The following is a 20,931-nucleotide window of genomic DNA, read 5'->3' as shown; positions in this document are numbered from 1 at the left end:
TGGCCCTGGACCGACTGAACACCGTGCGCAGATCGTGATATTCCTCCGGCACCCCTGTCAAATCACCAGGCTCCTCCTGTGAAGAAGAGACAGAGGAAACAGGAGGGATAGCAGACATTAAACATTTCACATGACAAGAGACGTTCCAGGAGAGGATAGAATTACTAGACCAATTAATGGAAGGATTATGACAAACTAGCCAGGGATGGCCCAAAACAACAGGTGTAAAAGGTGAACGAAAAATTAAAAAAGAAATGGTTTCACTATGATTACCAGAAACAGTGAGGGTTAAAGGTAGCGTCTCACGCTGAATCCTGGGGAGAGGACTACCATCCAGGGCGAACAAGGCCGTGGGCTCCTTTAACTGTCTGAGAGGAATGTCATGTTCCCGAGCCCAGGTCTCGTCCATAAAACAGCCCTCCGCCCCAGAGTCTATTAAGGCACTGCAGGAAGCTGACGAACCGGTCCAGCGTAGATGGACCGACAAGGTAGTGCAGGATCTTGAAGGAGAGACAGGAGTAGTAGCGCTCACCAGTAGCCCTCCGCTTACTGACGAGCTCTGGCCTTTTACTGGACATGAAGTGACAAAATGACCAGCGGAACCGCAATAGAGACAGAGGCGGTTGGTGATTCTCCGTTCCCTCTCCTTAGTCGAGATGCGGATACCTCCCAGCTGCATGGGCTCAGCACCCGAGCCAGCAGAGGAAGATGGTAGTGATGCGGAGAGGGGGGCGACGGAGAGCGCGAGCTCCTTTCCACGAGCTCGTTGACGAAGATCAACCCGTCGCTCAATGCGAATAGCGAGTTCAATCAAGGAATCCACGCTGGAAGGAACCTCCCGGGAGAGAATCTCATCCTTTACCTCTGCGCGGAGACCCTCCAGAAGACGAGCGAGCAAGGCCGGCTCGTTCCAGCCACTGGAGACAGCAAGAGTGCGAAACTCAATAGAGTAGTCTGTTATGGATCGATTGCCTTGACATAGGGAAGACAGGGCCCTGGAAGCCTCCTCCCCAAAAACAGATCGATCAAAAACCCGTATCATCTCCTCCTTAAAGTCCTGATACTGGTTAGTACACTCAGCCCTTGCCTCCCAGATTGCCGTGCCCCACTCACGAGCCCGTCCAATAAGGAGAGATATGACGTAGGCGACACGAGCAGTGCTCCTGGAGTAAGTGTTGGGCTGGAGAGAAAACACAATATCACACTGGGTGAGGAACGAGCGGCATTCAGTGGGCTCCCCAGAGTAACACGGCGGGTTATTGATTCTGGGCTCCGGAGATTCGAAAGCCCTGGAAGTGGCCGGTGGATCGAGGCGGAGATGGTGAACCTGTTCTGTGAGGTTGGAGACTTGGGTGGCCAGGGTCTCAACGGCATGTCGAGCAGCAGACACTTCCTGCTCGTGTCTGCCTAGCATCGCTCCCTGGATCCCGACGGCTGAGTGGAGAGGATCCGAAGTCGCTGGGTCCATTCTTGGTCGGATTCTTCTGTTACGGTGAGTGAATGAGGACCCAAAAGCGAACTAACTTAAACAGAGCTTCTTTAATAACCAAACATAGGTAGGCTCAGATAGACCGGCAGATTCGGACAGGACAGGACAAGGTTACAGCAAACATGACGATAGTCTGGCTCAGGCATGAAACACAACAAACAAGAATCCGACAAGGACAGGAACAGAAACAGAGAGAGATATAGGGACCTAATCAGAGGGAAAAAGGGAACAGGTGGGAAACGGGGTGAATGGGTAGTCAGAGGAGACAAGGAACAGCTGGTGGAAAGCGGGGGAGAAAAGGTAACCTAACAACGACCAGCAGAGGGAGACAGGGTGAAGGGAAAGGACAGAGACAAGACACAACATGACAGTACATGACAATAACGGTGACACACGGTGCCCACAAACTGTTAGGGCCTACATAAAGCTGTCCCAACAGCAGAGTCCCAACACCTTAACACTGCTACACCTGGCTTTCAGCGGATCCTTGTCTGGCAGCGAAACAGCTCATTCAGTCTCATTTACTGCCTTTAATTAAAAAAATTAAATACATAACTGATATGGCTGACTTGCTTAAACAAATGGGGTTTCTAATGACAATTGAGATGTACAAACTATGGCATAAGGGGACGACAAGCAGATAAGAGGCAATCCATAATTTAGATTAAGACATTAATGAGCGAGCGACGACGGACGTAGTCAATATAACTATTTGTTCAGCACATTTGAAATGTACAAAGACAGAATTCAGAACATGGGCCGTTCTTACAGTGTTCTCCCTGTACAACAAGTCAGAACCGTAGGATAAATAAAGGGGGCATATAAACAGACAATGAAAGCTCTGACAATATTCAATGATTAAATGTTTCTAAAAACAGGTTATGTGCATCACCAGGTTAGAACTGTAGGCGAAAATAAGAGGTGAAAATAGACCAAATTATTAGGGTGAGGCACAATGAATGCCCGTATGGTTATTTGCGTGTAAAAAAACACATCATATAACTCTATTTGACACGTTAAATTAGCTTTTACTTTGACACGTCAAATAACACACTTCTATTATAGAATGTTGTGTGTGCTGAATTTGCATGTGCGGCCACAAACGATGTGTTTACAAAACCGCTTTGGTGAAAATAGACAATTATTAGGGTGAGGCACACGGGCTACTAACAGCTTACTACACAACATGCATGTATGTATACTGTAGCTAAGAAAGTAATACTATTTATCTTGCATATTACATCATTAATGCAGCAACATACAAGACATGTTTGGACTCATCTTGTGAAGGTGGCGCAGCGGCCCTTTGTGGGCACATTTTGTCATCAAAGTCTGGCATTCTCTGGATTTATGGTGGGAACTCTGAAAAACCACTCCATTGAATAGCTGGCTAACGTTCGTGGTTTCTTTGCAGTGCTTGCAGTTAGCCACTGATTCCTTCCAAACGAGTCATTGTTGAATTTGGGATTTCCAATTTGTTGTGTAATCTTTATGGCCGATGAACACCGATACGTTTTATCTATAATTTCCCTTCATATGACAAGGATTAAAAAGGATTTGCCAGTAGATTGTCGACTTGATTCATGATGATGTTGACTGCTAGCTAAGACTTTGAAAGTATGATGTTGACATGATCAGTCCAATCAAAGCTACTGTACATAAGACATCATTTTAAATAATTGTATCTGTGTCCAATGACCTTGAGCCTTCTTTGAAGGGCACTTGTAATACAACTATATGGCAGGACCCAAAGGGCTGAAATGTTGGATGTCTACCCTTCCTAAGGATGTTATACTTCATGAGTGACAGAACACTGAGCCAATCACAGCGCAATGCTCCTATTTTCTGCTGGCTCACCTCACCGCCACAGAAAGCACTGAGCTAGGCTGAAACCTGCAATTTGGAGCTGCCTTACTCAACAAAACAAAAAAGAGACCATGTGTGTATGCGGCTTTATTAACTGAATGATATATATATATATATTTTACATTGTTTGCAAACTGATATGTGACAAGTATTAACGCTAAAATAACATGCAAAACTGTATTTATTTAGAAATATATATGTATTTTTTAGGGGGGGGGGGGTGTGCTAAAAATGTCACCTACCCTGAATAAACTGGTCGCCACTGTTTATATACCACGGCCACATGACTCATCTGTAGGAGTGAACCATTTATGTGAACAGGGTGGTGTGTAATGTTCAGTATCTATAGATGAGTGCATAGCCACAGTCAGAAACTCTCCACTATGGCTCTAGCCATAGAAATATCATATATTTCTGTCATTCTATTCTATTGTATTTCTATGGCTCAGACTGCAGCTATCTCGAGTACAGTGTGAGCGTGGTACCTCTCTCTCGTCTCTGCTCCATAGCAACGACCTCTAGATCGGTGTGTACTATGAACTAGAAACCGACTGATGCTCTCTCCTTTCAAATCTCGGATTCTGCAACATCCCATCGCAATATAATATGGTGTGTTTTTATTTTGTGAAGCTGGAGCAGTGAGTCGGCTGTGTCTGGAATTATGCGTAATTGAACTCTTAGTTTTTTTTGCTGTGTCTGGTAGTTAGTTACCTAAGCGCACGCATCTCGGTCTCAACTTGGAATCTCACACCAGCAAGGAACTATCATTCGGTGATCAAGTAGATCGATCAAATAAATGAGGATTGAGAACAGTGACAGTGTATTGATTTTATCATTGGAGACATTTTAATCAACGCTTCTAAACGATGTTACAAATTGGAGACGAAGTTTATTTCTCAGCGGTATTTCTGCTGGTTCTATTCGGGACCAGGAGCGCGATTGGAGCATCGGCCGTCACCGCATCCATTTACGTCTTTATCGTGATGTTCCGGTTCCCACAAGTGCCAGCTGACCAGGCAAGTCAGGTGCTGCGGCCCACTGGCCTTGCGAGCGCCGGCGTCCCCGTGGTTGCGCACCGGGCAGGGGGACACGATGCTCCGGAGAACACCATTGCAGCGATCCGAGAGGTGAATCAAGGACAAAGTATCAGTTATCTACCCTGTCTGAGCTACTTAATGCTGTAGCTGCAAATAAAATGATGAGTAGGCTTCCTAGGCTATAATGATGGGATTTAGGGGCAGCAGGTGAAGTGAGCAGAGGCCGATGAAAGGCATATGACGTCCCTTGTCTGTACTGAGACATTGTTTCATATTATCAGGGGGTTCTCTAAATGTTGCCCAAAATCCATGCAGAGGGAGAACCTGTTAACTTATTTTGCCATGGTTAGTTATAGTTTAGAGTGTCTGGAACATTATTGTTGTATCTACTCTTTAATTTGAAACATATTTTGGCTAATATCTAGGCCTACTAGATCAGTACAATCCCAGTTGGTTTAATAGCCTGCTGCTCCGTCTCCCCTACTCTATCTATCCATTTCAGATCTATATCTCTCCCGTCTTTCTCCACACACCTCTTCATCCCTTCCTCCTCCCCCTGCTTCATCCTCCTCTCCTGTCCTCTAGGCCAGCAGGAATGGAGCCACAGGGGTGGAGCTGGACTTGGGCTTCACTGCAGATGGAGAGGCAGTGCTGATGCACGATGAGACGGTGGACCGCACCACCAACGGGACGGGAGCGGTGGGCACGCTGCGTCTGGCAGAGCTCAGGACGCTGGACGCCACGGGCAAACACAGGCTCGGGTGGGCTTGGCAGGGGAGGGGAGGTTAGGGCCTGGTCCAAAAGCATTGAACTCCTGGGTCATATTCATTAGGCAGGAAATGGACTGAAACAGGGAGGGATCAATAACAAATGCTTGTTTTTGTTTGCTGTTGCAAAACATTTTCAGTTGTATACCCTAATGAACATGACCCTGACCTGAATGTTACGCCTTCAGTGTTAGCAGATCTAAAAAGAACAGAAGTTAGTGCTTCTGCCAGGAAACACTGATAGGGTCGGTACCTGGTGCAAACGCTTAGTAAACATGGCCCCATGTGTGATCGGTGAGTTCAGTTGGACTTCAAGCAGGACAGAGTCAGGATGACTGAAAATACACTAATGGGGAGTGTAAACTGTGAATGGTACGAGGCCAGATATAGACCTATTGATATAGAATGGTATGAGGCCAGATATAAACCTATTGATATAGAATGGTACGAGGCCAGATATAGACCTATTGATATAGAATGGTATGAGGCCAGATATAGACCTATTGATATAGAATGGTACGAGGCCAGATATAGACCTATTGATATAGAATGGTATGAGGCCAGATATAGACCTATTGATATAGAATGGTATGAGGCCAGATATAGACCTATTGATATAGAATGGTACGAGGCCAGATATAGACCTATTGATATAGAATGGTACGAGGCCAGATATAGACCTATTTATATAGAATGGTACGAGGCCAGATATAGACCTATTGATATAGAATGGTACGAGGCCAGATATAGACCTATTGATATAGAATGGTATGAGGCCAGATATAGACCTATTGATATAGAATGGTACGAGGCCAGATATAGACCTATTGATATAGAATGGTACAGGGCCAGATATAGACCTATTGATATAGAATGGTACAGGGCCAGATATAGACCTATTGTTATAGAATGGTACGAGGCCAGATATAGACCTATTGATATAGAATGGTACAAGGCCAGATATATATTGGTGGTGTCTCAAATATAGCAGCAGTACAAACGTTTGTGTGTCCCCGCTGGCCTTTGTGTGTCTCCAGGGAGAAGTTCAAGGGGGAGAGGGTGCCAACGCTTCAGGAGGCAGTGGAGGAATGCATCAACCACCAGCTGACCATCTTCTTTGATGTCAAAGATCAACCTGATAAGGTATTGTCCCTGTCTTGGAACAGCCCCTACTTCCTAGATACAACTGGAGATCTGAGGGGATTGGATAAAGGTTTAAGCAATATGGTGATGTCTCCATCTTGTCTTCTGATTGTGTAGCATATTGCTTACACTTCCACTCCTCAGTTCTTTCCAGGTGTCTAGTGGGTAGGCTATAGGGGTTGTTTCTGGACAGGGCCTCTCTAGGCAGGTAGAAGCCTTGTTATAAAGCTTTAGGACTTAGGGCTTCACTACAGTACACACCAGGTTTTCCCAACCCTGGTCCTCCAGTACCCCCAACAGTATACATGTTTATTGTAAGCCTGGACAAGCACATCTGATTCAACTTGTCAACTAATCATCAAGCCCTCAATGAGTTGAATGAGGTGTGTTTGTCCAGGGATACAAGGGGAAGGTGTATTGTTGGGGGTACTGAGGGACCAGGGTTGGGGAAACGCCCATATACACACTCCAGCAGCACTTTGAATGACAACCACATCACTGTAAGGTCAAATGGTAGTAAACTGAGTGTATAGGGAGATTAAGGCCGGTTAAAAACCCAGCTGTTTAAGGTAGTAACATAGGAATCCCTACTATAGAGATTGGTTATAAAGAATCTCACAGCTGCCCCAGACAGTAGGTCTGAGAGGAATTCAACCCCCCTTACAATGTGACTCACTATACTTCCACCTTCCCCATATTGACAGTTTTGTAAGCGTTACATTTGCCAAAGTCCCCTACAGACCTCATTATATATGGAGGACCAAAGCAGTCAAAAATACAATTAAATAGTCTTGGAGCAGTTTCCCGGATACAGATTAAGCCTAATCCTGGAATAAAAATGATTTTGAATAGAGATTCTCCATTGATCTTTTTTAGTCCAGTACCGCATGATGTCGTCACCATGGAAAGGCGAAACTCCCGCCCATGCAAACCTGCTGATTAGAAGGTCTTGTGTAGATTGTATTTTCAACCAGCAACTATCAGGAAAAAACTCTGATCACATTTGATTACACTTTTACAGTGTTAGTTCCATCAGATGTTGAACAATATGATAAAACACAGGAAAAAACTGAATTTTCACTCCATTGGGCCTTAAATAAGATGCCACTTGCTGACCATAAGATCATCATATATCACAGCCATACTCAACAGGCGGACGTGGTCCAGATCTGAACCCACAATGGGGTCAACACACTCTGGCTTTCAGTTGAAAGTTAGATTATATTATAATATTAGAACACACAAGGTGCCATTTAGAAACGTGGCGCATGGCTAGTTTTCCTCTTGTTATGTCCTTCACTGACAGATCTGAGAGAGCTATTTAGAACCTTTCAGAAATGTCCAGTTGATCAACAAGCCCACATTAGCTAGGTAGGTAAGTTAGGCTATCTTGATCTTGTAGTTATCATGGCCAGATTGTGCCCAGGAGCCTTTACTTCCAGGGGCCCACATTTAGATTTTTGTTGACTCACTCAGGTGACATCGAAAAATGTGTAGAAGTGCAGAAAATGTGCTTTAAAACTGCAATATTTTCATTTCGCTAACAAGAGGGGTGTGAAACGTTGAGGTCGGGGGGGGGGTTGGGTCCAATAAAGACCATATCAATCCGGACCTCTGCCACAGAGGGGTATGAAACGTTGAGGTCGCGAGGTGGGGGGGGTTGGGTCCAATAAAGACAACATCAATCTGGACCTTTTCCACAGGGGACATTTGTGTGACTGGATCTTCTCAAATAGTAGTTGAGTAGTCCTGATATATCATGTTGTCACAAAGGATAAGCGCAGGGAAATGTGTTATTTTACAGGGTCAGCCATAGTGGTACGGCGTTCCTGGAACAAATTAGGGCTAAGTGCCTTGCTCAATGGTACATCGGCAGATTTGTCACCTTGTCGACTCGGGAATTCAAACCAGTGACCTTTTGGTTACTAAGCCACCTGCCGCCCACATGTATTTGTGTTACACTGCATGTAGTTTGACAGTAAGTACTGTACATGTTCCCTCCTCTCCACCAGGCAGTACTGGACATGTTCCCTCCTCTCCACCAGGCAGTACTGTACATGTTCCATTCTCTCCACCAGGCAGTACTGTACATGTTCCCTCCTCTCCACCAGGCAGTACTGTACAGTGGGGCAAAAAAGTATTTAGTCAGCCACCAATTGTGCAAGTTCTCCCACTTAAAAATATGAGAGAGGCCTGTAATTTTCATCATAGGTACACTTCAACTATGACAGACAAAATGAGAAATAAAATCCAGAAAATGACATTGTAGGATTTTTAATGAATTTATTTGCAAATTATGGTGGAAAATAAGTATTTGGTCACCTACAAACAAGCAAGATTTCTGGCTCTCACAGACCTGTAACTTCTTCTTTAAGAGGCTCCTCTGTCCTCCACTCGTTACCTGTATTAATGGCACCTGTTTGAACTTGTTATCAGTATAAAAGACACCTGTCCACAACCTCAAACAGTCACACTCCAAACTCCACTATGGCCAAGACCAAAGAGCTGTCAAAGGACACCAGAAACAAAATTGTAGACCTGCACCAGGCTGGGAAGACTGAATCTGCAATAGGTAAGCAGCTTGGTTTGAAGAAATCAACTGTGGGGGCAATTATTAGGAAATGGAAGACATACAAGACCACTGATAATCTCCCTCGATCTGGGGCTCCATGCAAGATCTCACCCCGTGGGGTCAAAATGATCACAAGAACGGTGAGCAAAAATCCCAGAACCACACGAGGGGACCTAGTGCATGACCTGCAGAGAGCTGGGACCAAAGTAACAAAGCCTACCATCAGTAACACACTACGCCGCCAGGGACTCAAATCCTGCAGTGCCAGACGTGTCCCCCTGCTTAAGCCAGTACATGTCCAGGCCCGTCTGAAGTTTGCTAGAGAGCATTTTGAGATTCCAGAATAAAATTGGAGAATGTCATATGGTCAGATGAAACCAAAATGGAACTTTTTGGTAAAAACTCAACTCGACGTGTTTGGAGGACAAAGAATGCTGAGTTGCATCCAAAGAACACCATACCTACTGTGACGCATGGGGGTGGAAACGTCATGCTTTGGGGCTGTTTTTCTGCAAAGGGACCAGGACGACTGATCCGTGTAAAGGAAAGAATGAATGGGGCCATGTATCGTGAGATTTTGAGTGAAAACCTCCTTCCATCAGCAAGGGCATTGAAGATGAAACGTGGCTGGGTCTTTCAGCATGACAATGATCCCAAACACACGAAGGAGTGGCTTCGTAAGAAGCATTTCAAGGTCCCGGAGTGGCCTAGCCAGTATCCAGATCTCAACCCCATAGAAAATCTTTGGAGGGAGTTGAAAGTCCGTGTTGCCCAGCAACAGCCCCAAAACATCACTGCTCTAGAGGAGATCTGCATGGAGGAATGGGCCAAAATACCAGCAACAGTGTGTGAAAACCTTGTGAAGACTTACAGAAATTGTTTGACCTCTGTCATTGCCAACAAAGGGTGTATAACAAAGTATTGAGATAAACTTTTGTTATTGACCAAATACTTATTTTCCACCAAAATGTGCAAATAAATTCATTAAAAATTCAACAATGTGATTTTCTGGAGAAAAAAAATCTCATTTTGTCTGTCATAGTGGACGTTGTATCTATGATGGAAATTACAGGCCTCTCTCATCTTTTTAAGTGGGAGAACTTGCACAATTGGTGGCTGACTAAATACTTTTTTGCCCCACTGTATATGTTCCCTCCTCTCCACCAGGCAGCTGCAGCCCTAGGGGAGATGTATCACAAACACCCTGTCCTCTACAACTCTAGCATTGTCTGCTCCTTTCAACCTAAAGTTATCTACAAGGTAAACTTTGTAACATCTCTGGTCATTTGACATTTATGTTTGTTCGAAAACAACCTTTCAACTCAGTAACACACAACATAGCCCAAATATATGCACAAAAACGTCAAATTAAACTGTAAATATGAATTGAGACATCTATGTGCACATTTAGTCATCTTCTGTTCCATTATAGTGGTGTTTTTCTTATAGCGTGCAGTTTAGCACCAGTCTGGTCCCAGGTCTGTTTGTACTGTTTTGCCAACTCCTATGGTCATTGTCATGTTTGGCCTGTAAACAGCCATTGTCCGACAGGTGTGGGTCCAGGCTAGGCTTGTTACACACTGTATGGATGTGTTATAACAAGACTGTTATCTGTCCTCATAACCATAACACCACCTCTGACTTCCTCATCGGTCAACTCCTCCAGATGCGTCAGGCGGACCCTGGGGTGGTCACGGCCCTGACCCACCGGCCCTGGAGCCTCAGTCGCTATGGCGATGGAACACCCCGTTCCCTGTCAGCGTGGACAAACTACTGGCTGGGAGTTCTGGATGTGCTGCTGGACTGGGCCCACCATCACCTGTTGTGGAACCTGTGTGGCGTCTCAGCCATCCTCATGCAGAAGGACTTCATCTCCCTGTGAGTAATACTAACAGCAGTGACTCGACCTACTGAGTTTGTTACACGGGTTGTGTTCATTAGGGAGAAAATTGAATAAAACACTCTGACACTGGGGACACTACCTGGACTTTTTCAATAGGAAACTCTCATTGTTGTTTTCAATTGCAAAACGTTTCGCTACATACAGTGTAGCCCTAATGAACATGACCATGGATTGAATCACACATCATTGTGTGTTAATATCAGAGGAAGTTCAAAATTGAGACAGTTGTATCCTATTGTCAGATAACATATACTGTCTGTATTCATATAATATATTGATGTTTGTTGAAGTATTAAAACAAACATGATACCCTGACCACTGACCCAACAGGTCTCCACTCCCCTCATCTATCCTTCTCTACAGAGACTATGTCCAGTACTGGGCAGAGCGAGGGGTGGAGGTGGTGGGCTGGACCATCAACACGGCCGTGGATAAACAGTACTACCAAGATGTCCTGAAGATCAGCTACATCACTGACAGCCTGAGGGAAGACTGTGAGCCTCACTACTGACTGACACACAACACACACACAGTTCTAGACTACTACCTAACAACATGTAGTTGTACAAGGACTCAGACCTCACTATCATAGGGAATATGGAGTATGAATGTACAGGACAGTACACATCCAATATAGCTGCATAGCAGATCATTTTCTAGTTCAGGTTGCCCCTTTTAACCAGAATAGTTTTTACTGCAAACACTCATACAAGATCATACAATGTCAACCCTAATTTGGCAACTATACTACACCAACAATAGCACCATAATCTCAGAACTCTCTTGGACCAATCATCACACCACTAAATGCAGACAATTTGCTAATTTGCCATGTTGAATTGTTCATCTTAATACAAATCTGTAAGAGATTATGCTACATTCATTAATATTGTATTAACAATATGACACTGATATATCAATGGTACAAAATATAACTCTCTTTGTTGACATGTATCTTTGATTTCTCAATGAAAACATGATGTACAATGTATCCTTTATGAAACCATGTTATTTATTGTGACTACTGCAGGCCCACTGTAAATATTGGAAAAATAAATATCCCCTACATGCAGATTGGTGCTGAATAGTGAGTATTCTAGTGGATATGTGATTGTATTGTATGGTCACTGTGTAAACATGATGGGGGGACACCTTATTCTTGTTTTGTTCATATCTGAAAGCAACGTTGATGACAGCGGCAACGCTGTACCCCTATCTTCAGACCTGTCCTCTGCCATACAGTCAGTTGGTCACTGTCGCTTTAAAAAGACGGAGGGAGGCGTGTTGCGATGTCAAAATGTATGCGCGTTGGTTGAGTGTCTTTGCAGCTCAATGACAGCTCATGTTTCATCAGATCTGACATTGTACCGACTCGGACAGCCCCAAGGACCAAAGTTACCGACTTCTTCACACACTTGGATGCAAGGCGATCAGCTCGTGCCACAGGGCCTCAGGAGAACGTAGCAATCTATAATGGTTTGTTTTGAGATACGTTTTCAACTAGAATGATTAAATACCGAAAAAGAGGAGCTTGATTCATGGTTATGTTGTTGCGCGGTAGATTATCCCAAAAGTTTCCACCAGTCGTTCGAAGCGCAGAAGATTCTAGTAGTTGAAATGCAGAGATAATCTTGAAACGGAATTTGCCCAATGTAACAGGAAAAACACGGACCTGTTTTTTGAATCGTGGAAGCGTCGATAAATTACACGAGAGGAAGTATTGTAAAGATTTTATAAATTATAAACTGTGCCTATACCCAATTTGCCTCTGACATAACCGGCCTGGGAAGTCTATAGGACACTCCAAAGTGCCATACTGAAGTTGACTAGGATTTTGCTAGCACATGATGTACACAATTACAAGAGGTCCCAGCAAACTTGTTACACAGCGACGAACAGGTGAGTGTGGGGGATTCTAGGAGACCGATTCGGACACTTTTGTAACAACATGTCAGTGACATCTCGCTCACACTGTCATCAAAGTGATGATACATTGTAATTATGAGGTTAGATACATGCCTTGTTACATGTTAACATTTACAGTGTGGCACGGGTGTATATTTGCGCATGTGCCAATGTTGATGCCAATCCATTAAATGGCCTTCATTCAGAGGCAGTAACATACATTGTGTTTTCAGTAGTTAACTTAACATGTTTATATCGCTTTCCTTTTCAATGCAATGTTGATATCTATTCCCTTTTTTAATATGAGGTCAAACGCAGCAGATTGACAAAATAAATGACTTCAAGCACAAACAAACGCCTTGGTCTATACCAGAGTAAGTACTATTATTGCATTGTACATAGGTTTAACAGTGTTATTAGCATATAATGGCAGTGTCACTGTTATTATTGTAATGTAATGATGTTTGGCATAGCTTCACCTGCAGCCCGTGAAACATTAAAGTTTCAGAAATGCACACAGAAATGCACTTACAACATTGTTGTAGCGCGAGCGCCTGTATTGGCACGTAATAGTAGCAAGCTAGCTATAAAAACTAATATCCATGGGGTACATTCTATCACAAGGCACACTGTTGTGGGTCATTTCCAAACCACAGCCACCTGCTTTTATGTCATTGAACAGGGGCGTGAAACGACCTTGTGTGTGGGAAGCAAGGTCACTGACGAGCGTTTGTTGTCACTGTCTAGTCCCAACACGTGTATGCTAGCTGAGCAACATGCTACTGAGCAACATGCTAGCTTGGTAGCTGCTCTCTGCTGTCTACTCACATATGTTTACTAAGTTTCAAGATAACCCGTTTCAAATAAACATCAACAATAAGGCGTTTATCATATCTTTAGCAATATTTCACTAATTTGGTCCTGATCGAGTAGAGTAGAGAGAAGCACAATCTGCGACATATCCATCATGGCATCCTCCATACTGTTAAATAAAGGTCAACTAAATAAAATAAAAATACTGCATTCTTATCATGTGGGCTTTCGTTATCACCATAGAAACCGTACTGTGTTCGAAGGTATGGTAACGATGTGGTTCAGGTGGATGACTTCCTATCTAGCTAGTCCTTGCTCTGAGTGAAGCATACATTTTCATTCATTTGTCGTGAATGAATGATTGAGAGAGAGCAGAGTCAGAGTAATTTATGACGCCTTAACTACAGTAGCAAACATGCCTAAGAAACTCTATTTGGAGAACATTTCATCATGTCATATTTACTACAGGTCTATAGGTATATTGTGTGTAGACTTAAAATAAATCAACAAGTATTTAATGTTTAAGTCCATCTTTTTTTGTTGTGCAGCTCTCCTGCACCCAAGATAGTGTTTAACCGCCTGAATGGGAAGAAGTACCACAACACCCCAGCAGCTCTTCTACAGGTGGACCCCCAGCCCAAGGAGGGCTTCACTTCTGCACACCAGGAGAATGTCAAGTTTATCTATGAAGGTAAAGGAGTTACAGACCATAGAAATACAATTTATAGAATGGACCAAGCCCCTCAAACCTTGGCAATATGACTTTGACCGTACACCCACGAGTACATTTAATATGGTTGTGACTGAGGACGTCTATGGACAATGGGCCTCTGGGATCTGATCTCTCAACTCACTTTACAAAGAATGTGTGTTTCTCTTTCAACATGGTCAGCCATGTTCTCAGTCAACATGAATGTGGGCCATGGTAAACATAATATTACCATACTATTATTATTCACCTCATCTACAGTCTGAGTAGTGTCCAAATCATCTCCTTTCTGTCTAGTGTCCCTTTAGAGGTGACAGTAGGACCTCTCCTCTACCACTCCCTCCCAGTGTATTCCCACCCATCTACAGGCAGGGTGAGGGTCAGGGTTGGACAAGGAGTCAGTCTCCCCTCCCAGGCTCAGCATCACAGCTGCACTGACACTGATACCAGTGATAGCAGGCACAGCTGGCTGGAATTCCACTACCCTCACACCCAAATTGAAGCCCTCTGCCAGCCAGCCGTCCGTCCGTCTGTCCATCTGTTTGTCTGTCTGTCTGTAAATTATCTACTCTGCCTCCGATGAAGGTAGTACACAATGGCTTCTAGAAATATGTGTTGATAATCACTGCATGAATCTGCAGTGTAATTGAATGAAGACACAGGTATTTCTTTGTGTCTAAGTGGAGCTCTACACAGTAAGCTCAATGACTGTATTTCAACATTAACCCTAACCTACCCAGCCAAACAGCATGTGTAACTTGTTAAGTCATTCCTCCCTTGCCCATGTGACACACTAGGTCGTTCCTACTGAACGTTTGCAATGGCAGCACATTAACTACATAACCTTGGTCAGAGTGGACAAGGACAAAAAGTAGGCCCTGCTCTTACTAGGCTTTCTACAGAGAGGTTCTAGAAAGGAGGATTGCAACAAGTTTTATAGGATCATTAACCAGTAAATACACATTTTAAGTTACACCCAGTTACTTGTAACATTATAAAACAACACGTTGGTTCAACACTTGTAAGTCATGTGAAGGTCCATATGGTGAAAAGTGCCTATATCATAGATGTGAAAGGATTGGATCATTAACATGGTAGCTCCATCTTGCCTTCACTATGAGCATGTTTAATTAAAATGATAGTAATTCAAACTTGCCTTCATCATTCATTCATTTATGCAGTCATTCATTCCCCAATAGGGGTTCATTTTGACTTGTGATTTTTTACATTAGTACTTGAAACATTTAGACTAGTGAGATAATATTGGTCATTAGTGCCAGTGGACTGAACTCTCATAAATCCACATGACAGAGTGCATTATTTAAATGTAGTTTCAAACGCGACATGCTTTGTAAAATTCACCCTACTGGACCTTACACTGTGGGTGTGATGTGGCAGGACTACTTTTGTTCAAAGGTTATTTCCTTTTTACACCTTTTAAGCTGCAAAATGTTTTGACTCTTAGGGTGAGTTTCCCCCTATTTTATGTTTACCAATTTCAACTATATGACTGTCTGCTTTCATATTGTTTTCTTATTCTTTGTTTCTCCTGGTAGTATTTTGATATTGTTTTCTTCTTCTTTGTTTCTCCTGGTAGTATTTTGATATTGTTTTCTTCTTCTTTGTTTCTCCTGGTAGTATTTTGATATTGTTTTCTTCTTCTTTGTTTCTCCTGGTAGTATTTTGATATTGTTTTCTTCTTCTTTGTTTCTCCTGGTAGTATTTTGATATTGTTTTCTTCTTCTTTGTTTCTCCTGGTAGTATTTTGATATTGTTTTCTTCTTCTTTGTTTCTCCTGGTAGTATTTTGATATTGTTTTCTTCTTCTTTGTTTCTCCTGGTAGTATTTTGATATTGTTTTCTTCTTCTTTGTTTCTCCTGGTAGTATTTTGATATTGTTTTCTTCTTCTTTGTTTCTCCTGTAGTATTTTGATATTGTTTTCTTCTTCTTTGTTTCTCCTGGTAGTATTTTGATATTGTTTTCTTCTTCTTTGTTTCTCCTGGTAGTATTTTGATATTGTTTTCTTCTTCTCTGTTTTTCCTGGTAGTATTTTGATATTGTTTTCTTCTTTGTTTCTCCTGGTAGTATTCGCAATATTAAACTAAAGCATGTCTAAGAACAATCTATAGATTTCTAAGAAAACCCAAGGAACCTACATTCATTTCTACTGAAGGCTGCATGTATCCAGGTTGTGTCTGTGTGTTGCTGTTGCAGCCTGGCAGGAGGTAGTGCAGCTGGCGGAGGAGGGAGGAGCCAGTGATGAGACAGGAAGTGCCAGTGCTCAGGGACCAGTGCAGTATTCAGACACCAACCCCAACCCAGCCTTGAAGAGTGAGTCCTGACCTGAGTCTACCTTCCTCCTTCAGTCTCATCCCTTAAACACTCATTCACTGTAATCTGTTCTCCATTCTCTCCCCCTCAGTACATTTCCTTGACACTAAACCACTTCCTCTGCCCGTACCCCCCATGCTTTTCACACCCAATGGAAAGATGCACCTTCTTTTGGTCACCTGGACAGAAGGTCACATCTGTGTGTGCGTTAGGGCTGTCACAGCACTGCCACCACATAAACCAGTGTGATGTAGGGTTGTGTCAGTCATCATGTCTTCATTCTTAGCAATGTGAAGAGGCATTTTGGGAAAGTCCTATTTGGGAACATTCAGAAGTTATATTGGGGGACATTGGAAAGTGATATTGGGAAAGTCATATTGGAGTTCATTGACTGGGAATGTCCTATTGGGAAACATTGGGAAAGTTCTGATATGACCTCTGAGTTTTCACTGTTCGTGGTCTTAAAGGCCCAGTGCAGTTGAAATTGTGAAAATGATGAGAAAAGACTGCTTGTTTTGGCCTGCCTGATGACATCACCAGGTGGTAAATGAGTTAATAGACCAATAAGAGAGTTCCACACCTCTGCCAATAACAGCTCGTTTTCAGTTTTCCATTCCCTACTCAGACATCTCCCAGACAGTCCTAGTAAAATTCTTGCTTGTGAAATTGCTCTTTGCTAAGAATCTATTTTTGTTTCTCTTCGACCATTCTAATTGGAAACAATCACAGTAAAGTACTTAATTATTACCCAGAAATGATTTAATATTGAGATAAAAACAGCTGCATTGGACCTTTTAAAGTCATTTCACCACTGAATTCTTACTTTAGTTTAAAATATAGTCACCATCTATGTTTGACCAGTTCCAATAATGTGCTTCTAACCTTTATTCACATCATCACCCTACAAAAAGTTGAGGTCCACTTGTTAATGCTGCCACACCATAACCCAATGTTTGAGGCCTCCTCTAACTCTCTTATTTTCCCCGTCCCCAGACTTTGTTCCCATCGATCTGGATGAGTGGTGGGCCCAGCGCTTCCTGGCCAACATTGACAACCTGTCCTGATGGGCTTCTCCATCTGGGGCCCCATCGGCCAGGGAAGAGGGCCTTATGGAGGGGCCTGGAGGTCGGGGTGAGAGGGGGGTTCAACCGGGTTGGAGCCTAGTGCACCTGGTAACAGGTGTGGGTCTTCTCTAGAGGTGTGGAAATATGGGATGGCGATGGGCATTACTCGAGAGCAGCGCTGGGACGCTGGCGATGACATAACCATGGCAACCCCCTCACCTGAACTCTTTTACCTTTTTAACAGAAACAGTACAACCAACCAACCAACACTGTCCACTTGGGCAGCTACCCGGAAGATACAAGTCTTGAATTTTTGGTTATTCTCCATCTCTCAAGCCCAACACTGTGGGCTAAGATGTCAAAATGTCTGTACTACTTTAAAAACACAGTAAAGATGTGTTTTCAAGACGTGCCGTGGTGAGATTTATTCTTCACTAATTTGGAGTTTGGATGTGGCTTGCAATGCCATAGCTCTACACAGGGGGTCACTGATGTCAAACAGCAGTGGTTCACTGCTTGGCTACATTATTTTATCTTTATTTAACTAGGCAAGTCAGTTAAGAACAAAGTCTTATTTACAATGACACTGGCCAAACCCTAACCCGGAGGACGCTGGGCAAATTGTGCACCGCCCTATGGGACTCCCAATCACAACCGGTTGTGATACAGCCTGGAATTGAACAAGGGTCTGTAGTGACGTCTCTTGCACTGAGACGCAGCGCCTTGGACCGCTGTGCCACTTGGGAGCCCGTGGAGAGAACGGATCCCTGTTTATACCGGCTGCTAACATGCGTCCTGATCTTGGCCATATTCTGATTTAGGCCACATTTCTAGACAGGTATAGACAATTTAAAAAGAAGGGATTGTGATCAGATCTTCCTGACCTCCTTCCTCCTCCGGAGGTAGTCATGCTGTGTTCATAGTATCACCTCCAGAGGTAGTCGGGAACTGATTGATTGGTTGGATGAAAGCTTAGTGGGAAGAGCTTAGTGACAGGTCAGTCAGTGGAGTTTACAGGTGAGAGTTAAATACAATAAAGGCTGGCAGGGAGGTTGGAGGTGGATGGAGGGTCAGGGAGGTTGGAGGTGGATGGAGGGTCAGGGAGGTTGGAGGTGGATGGAGGGTCAGGGAGGTTGGAGGTGGATGGAGGTTCAGGGAGGTTGGAGGTGGATGGAGGGTCAGGGAGGTTGGAGGTGGATGGAGGGTCAGGGAGGTTGGAGGTGGATGGAGGGTCAGGGAGGTTGGAGGTGGATGGAGGGTCAGGGAGGTTGGAGGTGGATGGAGGGTCAGGGAGGTTGGTGGTTGATTGTGGGTCAGGGAGGTTGGAGGTGGATGGAGGGTCAGGGAGGTTGGAGGTGGATGGAGGGTCAGGGAGGTTGGAGGTGGATGGAGGGTCAGGGAGGTTGGAGGGTCAGGGAGGTTGGAGGTGGATGGAGGGTCAGGGAGGTTGGAGGTGGATGGAGGGTCAGGGAGGTTGGAGGTGGATGGAGGGTCAGGGAGAGAGATTTTTTTATGTATTATTATTAATTTGTTCACCTTTATTTAACCAGGTAGGCCAGTTGAGAACACCTTTATTTAACCAGGTAGGCCAGTTGAGAACACCTTTATTTAACCAGGTAGGCCAGTTGAGAACACCTTTATTTAACCAGGTAGGCCAGTTGAGAACACCTTTATTTAACCAGGTAGGCCAGTTGAGAACACCTTTAGTTTGAGAACAAGTTCTCATTTACAACTGCGACCTGACCAAGATAAAGCAAAGCAGTGCGACACAAACAACAACACAGAGTTACACATAAACAAACGTACAATCAATAACACAATAGAAAAATCTATGTACAGTGTGTGCAAATATAGAAGAGTAGGGAGGTAAGGCAATAAATAGGCCATAGTGGCAAAATAATTACATTTTAGCATTGGAGGGTCAGGGAGGGAGATTGGAGGGTCAGGGAGAGAGGCTAGAGGTGGATGGAGGGTCAGGGAGGGAGGCTGGAGGTGGAAGGAGGTTAGAGGGTGTTAAATTAGGTGAGGAGAGAGGACACAAAACTGAGGAAAGAATAATTGAGAAAGAGTCTTGGAATTGTGCTCAGGAGTTTTCCTCATTCAGGGCAGGATTCAGGCTCATTACAGAGCAGCACTAGACAATAGAAAGTTGACATGAATCATGGGTCACGTTCAGCAGGACCCAATGTTTTGGGTTCATATATAAATGGGCTATCTAAGTAGGACAAACATGCCTCTGACATGTAGACTAAGGAATCACATCAGCTCAATTAATTATATTTCTATCTGCAACGTTTGACAACATTTGGCAACAAGGTGGCCCTGGCCTCAATTTTGTTCTCAGAGAAGCTCAGGCTCAAAGACAGAACTAATTTGATTGGTTAGATGAAAGCTCAGTGGGCAGAGTGTAGAGTGGCATGTCAGTGGATGGAGTTTACAGGGTCATGTCTAGACGGGATCCAGCTTTTGTCAAAAGTAATTTTTTTGTATTTATTTTTTGCATTTGAGTTAATCCTAACACTTTTCTTAACCTAATTCTCATAAACCTGCAACAACAAGTACATTCTGACAAATGCTGGATCCCTTCTAGCCATGACCAGTTTACAGATGGTCAAATAAAATAAATGCTTTTAAGAAGGGAGGTTGGATGTGGATGGAGGGTGTTAAATGCAAGTTGTGACTCGCAAGGTTACCAGTTACCAGGTTACCATCCTGGTAGCGACTTGTTTTCCAACCTTACCCAACATTCTTAACTAATCACATTTATAATCTACACTGAACAAAAATAGAAATGCAACATGCAACAATTTAAAAGATTTGACTGAGTTACAGTTCATATAAGAAATAAATTCATTAGGCTCTAATCTATGGATTTCACATAACTGGGCAGTGGTGCAGCCATAGGCCCAGCCACTGGGGAGCCAGGCCCAGCCACTGGGGAGCCAGGCCCAGCCACTCGGGAGCCAGGCCCAGCCACTGGGGAGCCAGGCCCAGCCACTGGGGAGCCAGGCCCAGCCACTCGGGAGCCAGGCCCAGCCACTCGGGAGCCAGGCCCACCCACTGGGGAGCCAGGCCCACCCACTGGGGAGCCAGGCCCACCCACAGGGGAGCCAGGCCCGGCCAATCAGAAGGAGTCTGTCCCCACAAAAGGGCTTTATTACAGACAGAAATACTCCTCAGCACTCTTTCCCCCCACCCCCCCTCAGACGATCCCGCAGGTGAAGAAGCCAGATGTGGAGGTCCTGGGCTGGTGTGGTTACTCGTGGTCCGCTGTTGTGAGGCTGGTCAGACATACTGCCAAAATATATAAAACGACATTGGAGACAGTTTAT

The 20,931-nt window shown here is 44.1% G+C and overlaps 2 protein-coding genes across 3 annotated transcripts; both read left to right on the top strand.

The window, feature by feature from the left end:
* Window positions 1-3,878: 3,878 nt before the first annotated feature.
* Window positions 3,879-11,501, top strand: LOC139402042 (glycerophosphodiester phosphodiesterase 1-like). Of its 2 annotated transcripts, XM_071146094.1 has the most exons (6): window positions 3,879-4,482; window positions 4,978-5,153; window positions 6,197-6,302; window positions 10,042-10,134; window positions 10,541-10,752; window positions 11,141-11,501. In XM_071146094.1, exons 1-6 carry the CDS (start codon window positions 4,222-4,224, stop codon window positions 11,286-11,288), a joined length of 996 nt encoding a protein of 331 aa, XP_071002195.1. In that variant the 5' UTR covers window positions 3,879-4,221; the 3' UTR covers window positions 11,289-11,501. The 2 variants fall into 2 exon arrangements, with proteins under 2 accessions (XP_071002195.1, XP_071002196.1); XM_071146095.1 differs by lacking the exon at window positions 10,042-10,134.
* Window positions 11,502-12,101: 600 nt separating this feature from the next.
* Window positions 12,102-18,005, top strand: LOC139402043 (MAPK regulated corepressor interacting protein 2-like). Its single transcript, XM_071146096.1, has 5 exons — window positions 12,102-12,676; window positions 12,990-13,056; window positions 14,044-14,186; window positions 16,419-16,535; window positions 17,529-18,005. The coding sequence occupies exons 1-5, from the start codon at window positions 12,622-12,624 to the stop codon at window positions 17,597-17,599; spliced, it is 453 nt and encodes a 150-aa protein (XP_071002197.1). The 5' UTR covers window positions 12,102-12,621; the 3' UTR covers window positions 17,600-18,005.
* The last annotated feature ends 2,926 nt before the right edge of the window (window positions 18,006-20,931 follow it).

This window comes from Oncorhynchus clarkii, unplaced genomic scaffold (genome assembly GCF_045791955.1).
Source record: "Oncorhynchus clarkii lewisi isolate Uvic-CL-2024 unplaced genomic scaffold, UVic_Ocla_1.0 unplaced_contig_558_pilon_pilon, whole genome shotgun sequence".
NCBI classification, from domain to species: Eukaryota; Metazoa; Chordata; class Actinopteri; order Salmoniformes; family Salmonidae; genus Oncorhynchus; species Oncorhynchus clarkii.
The sequence above is the reverse complement of the archived record's forward strand: the minus strand, read 5'-3'. Positions and strand labels throughout refer to the sequence as shown.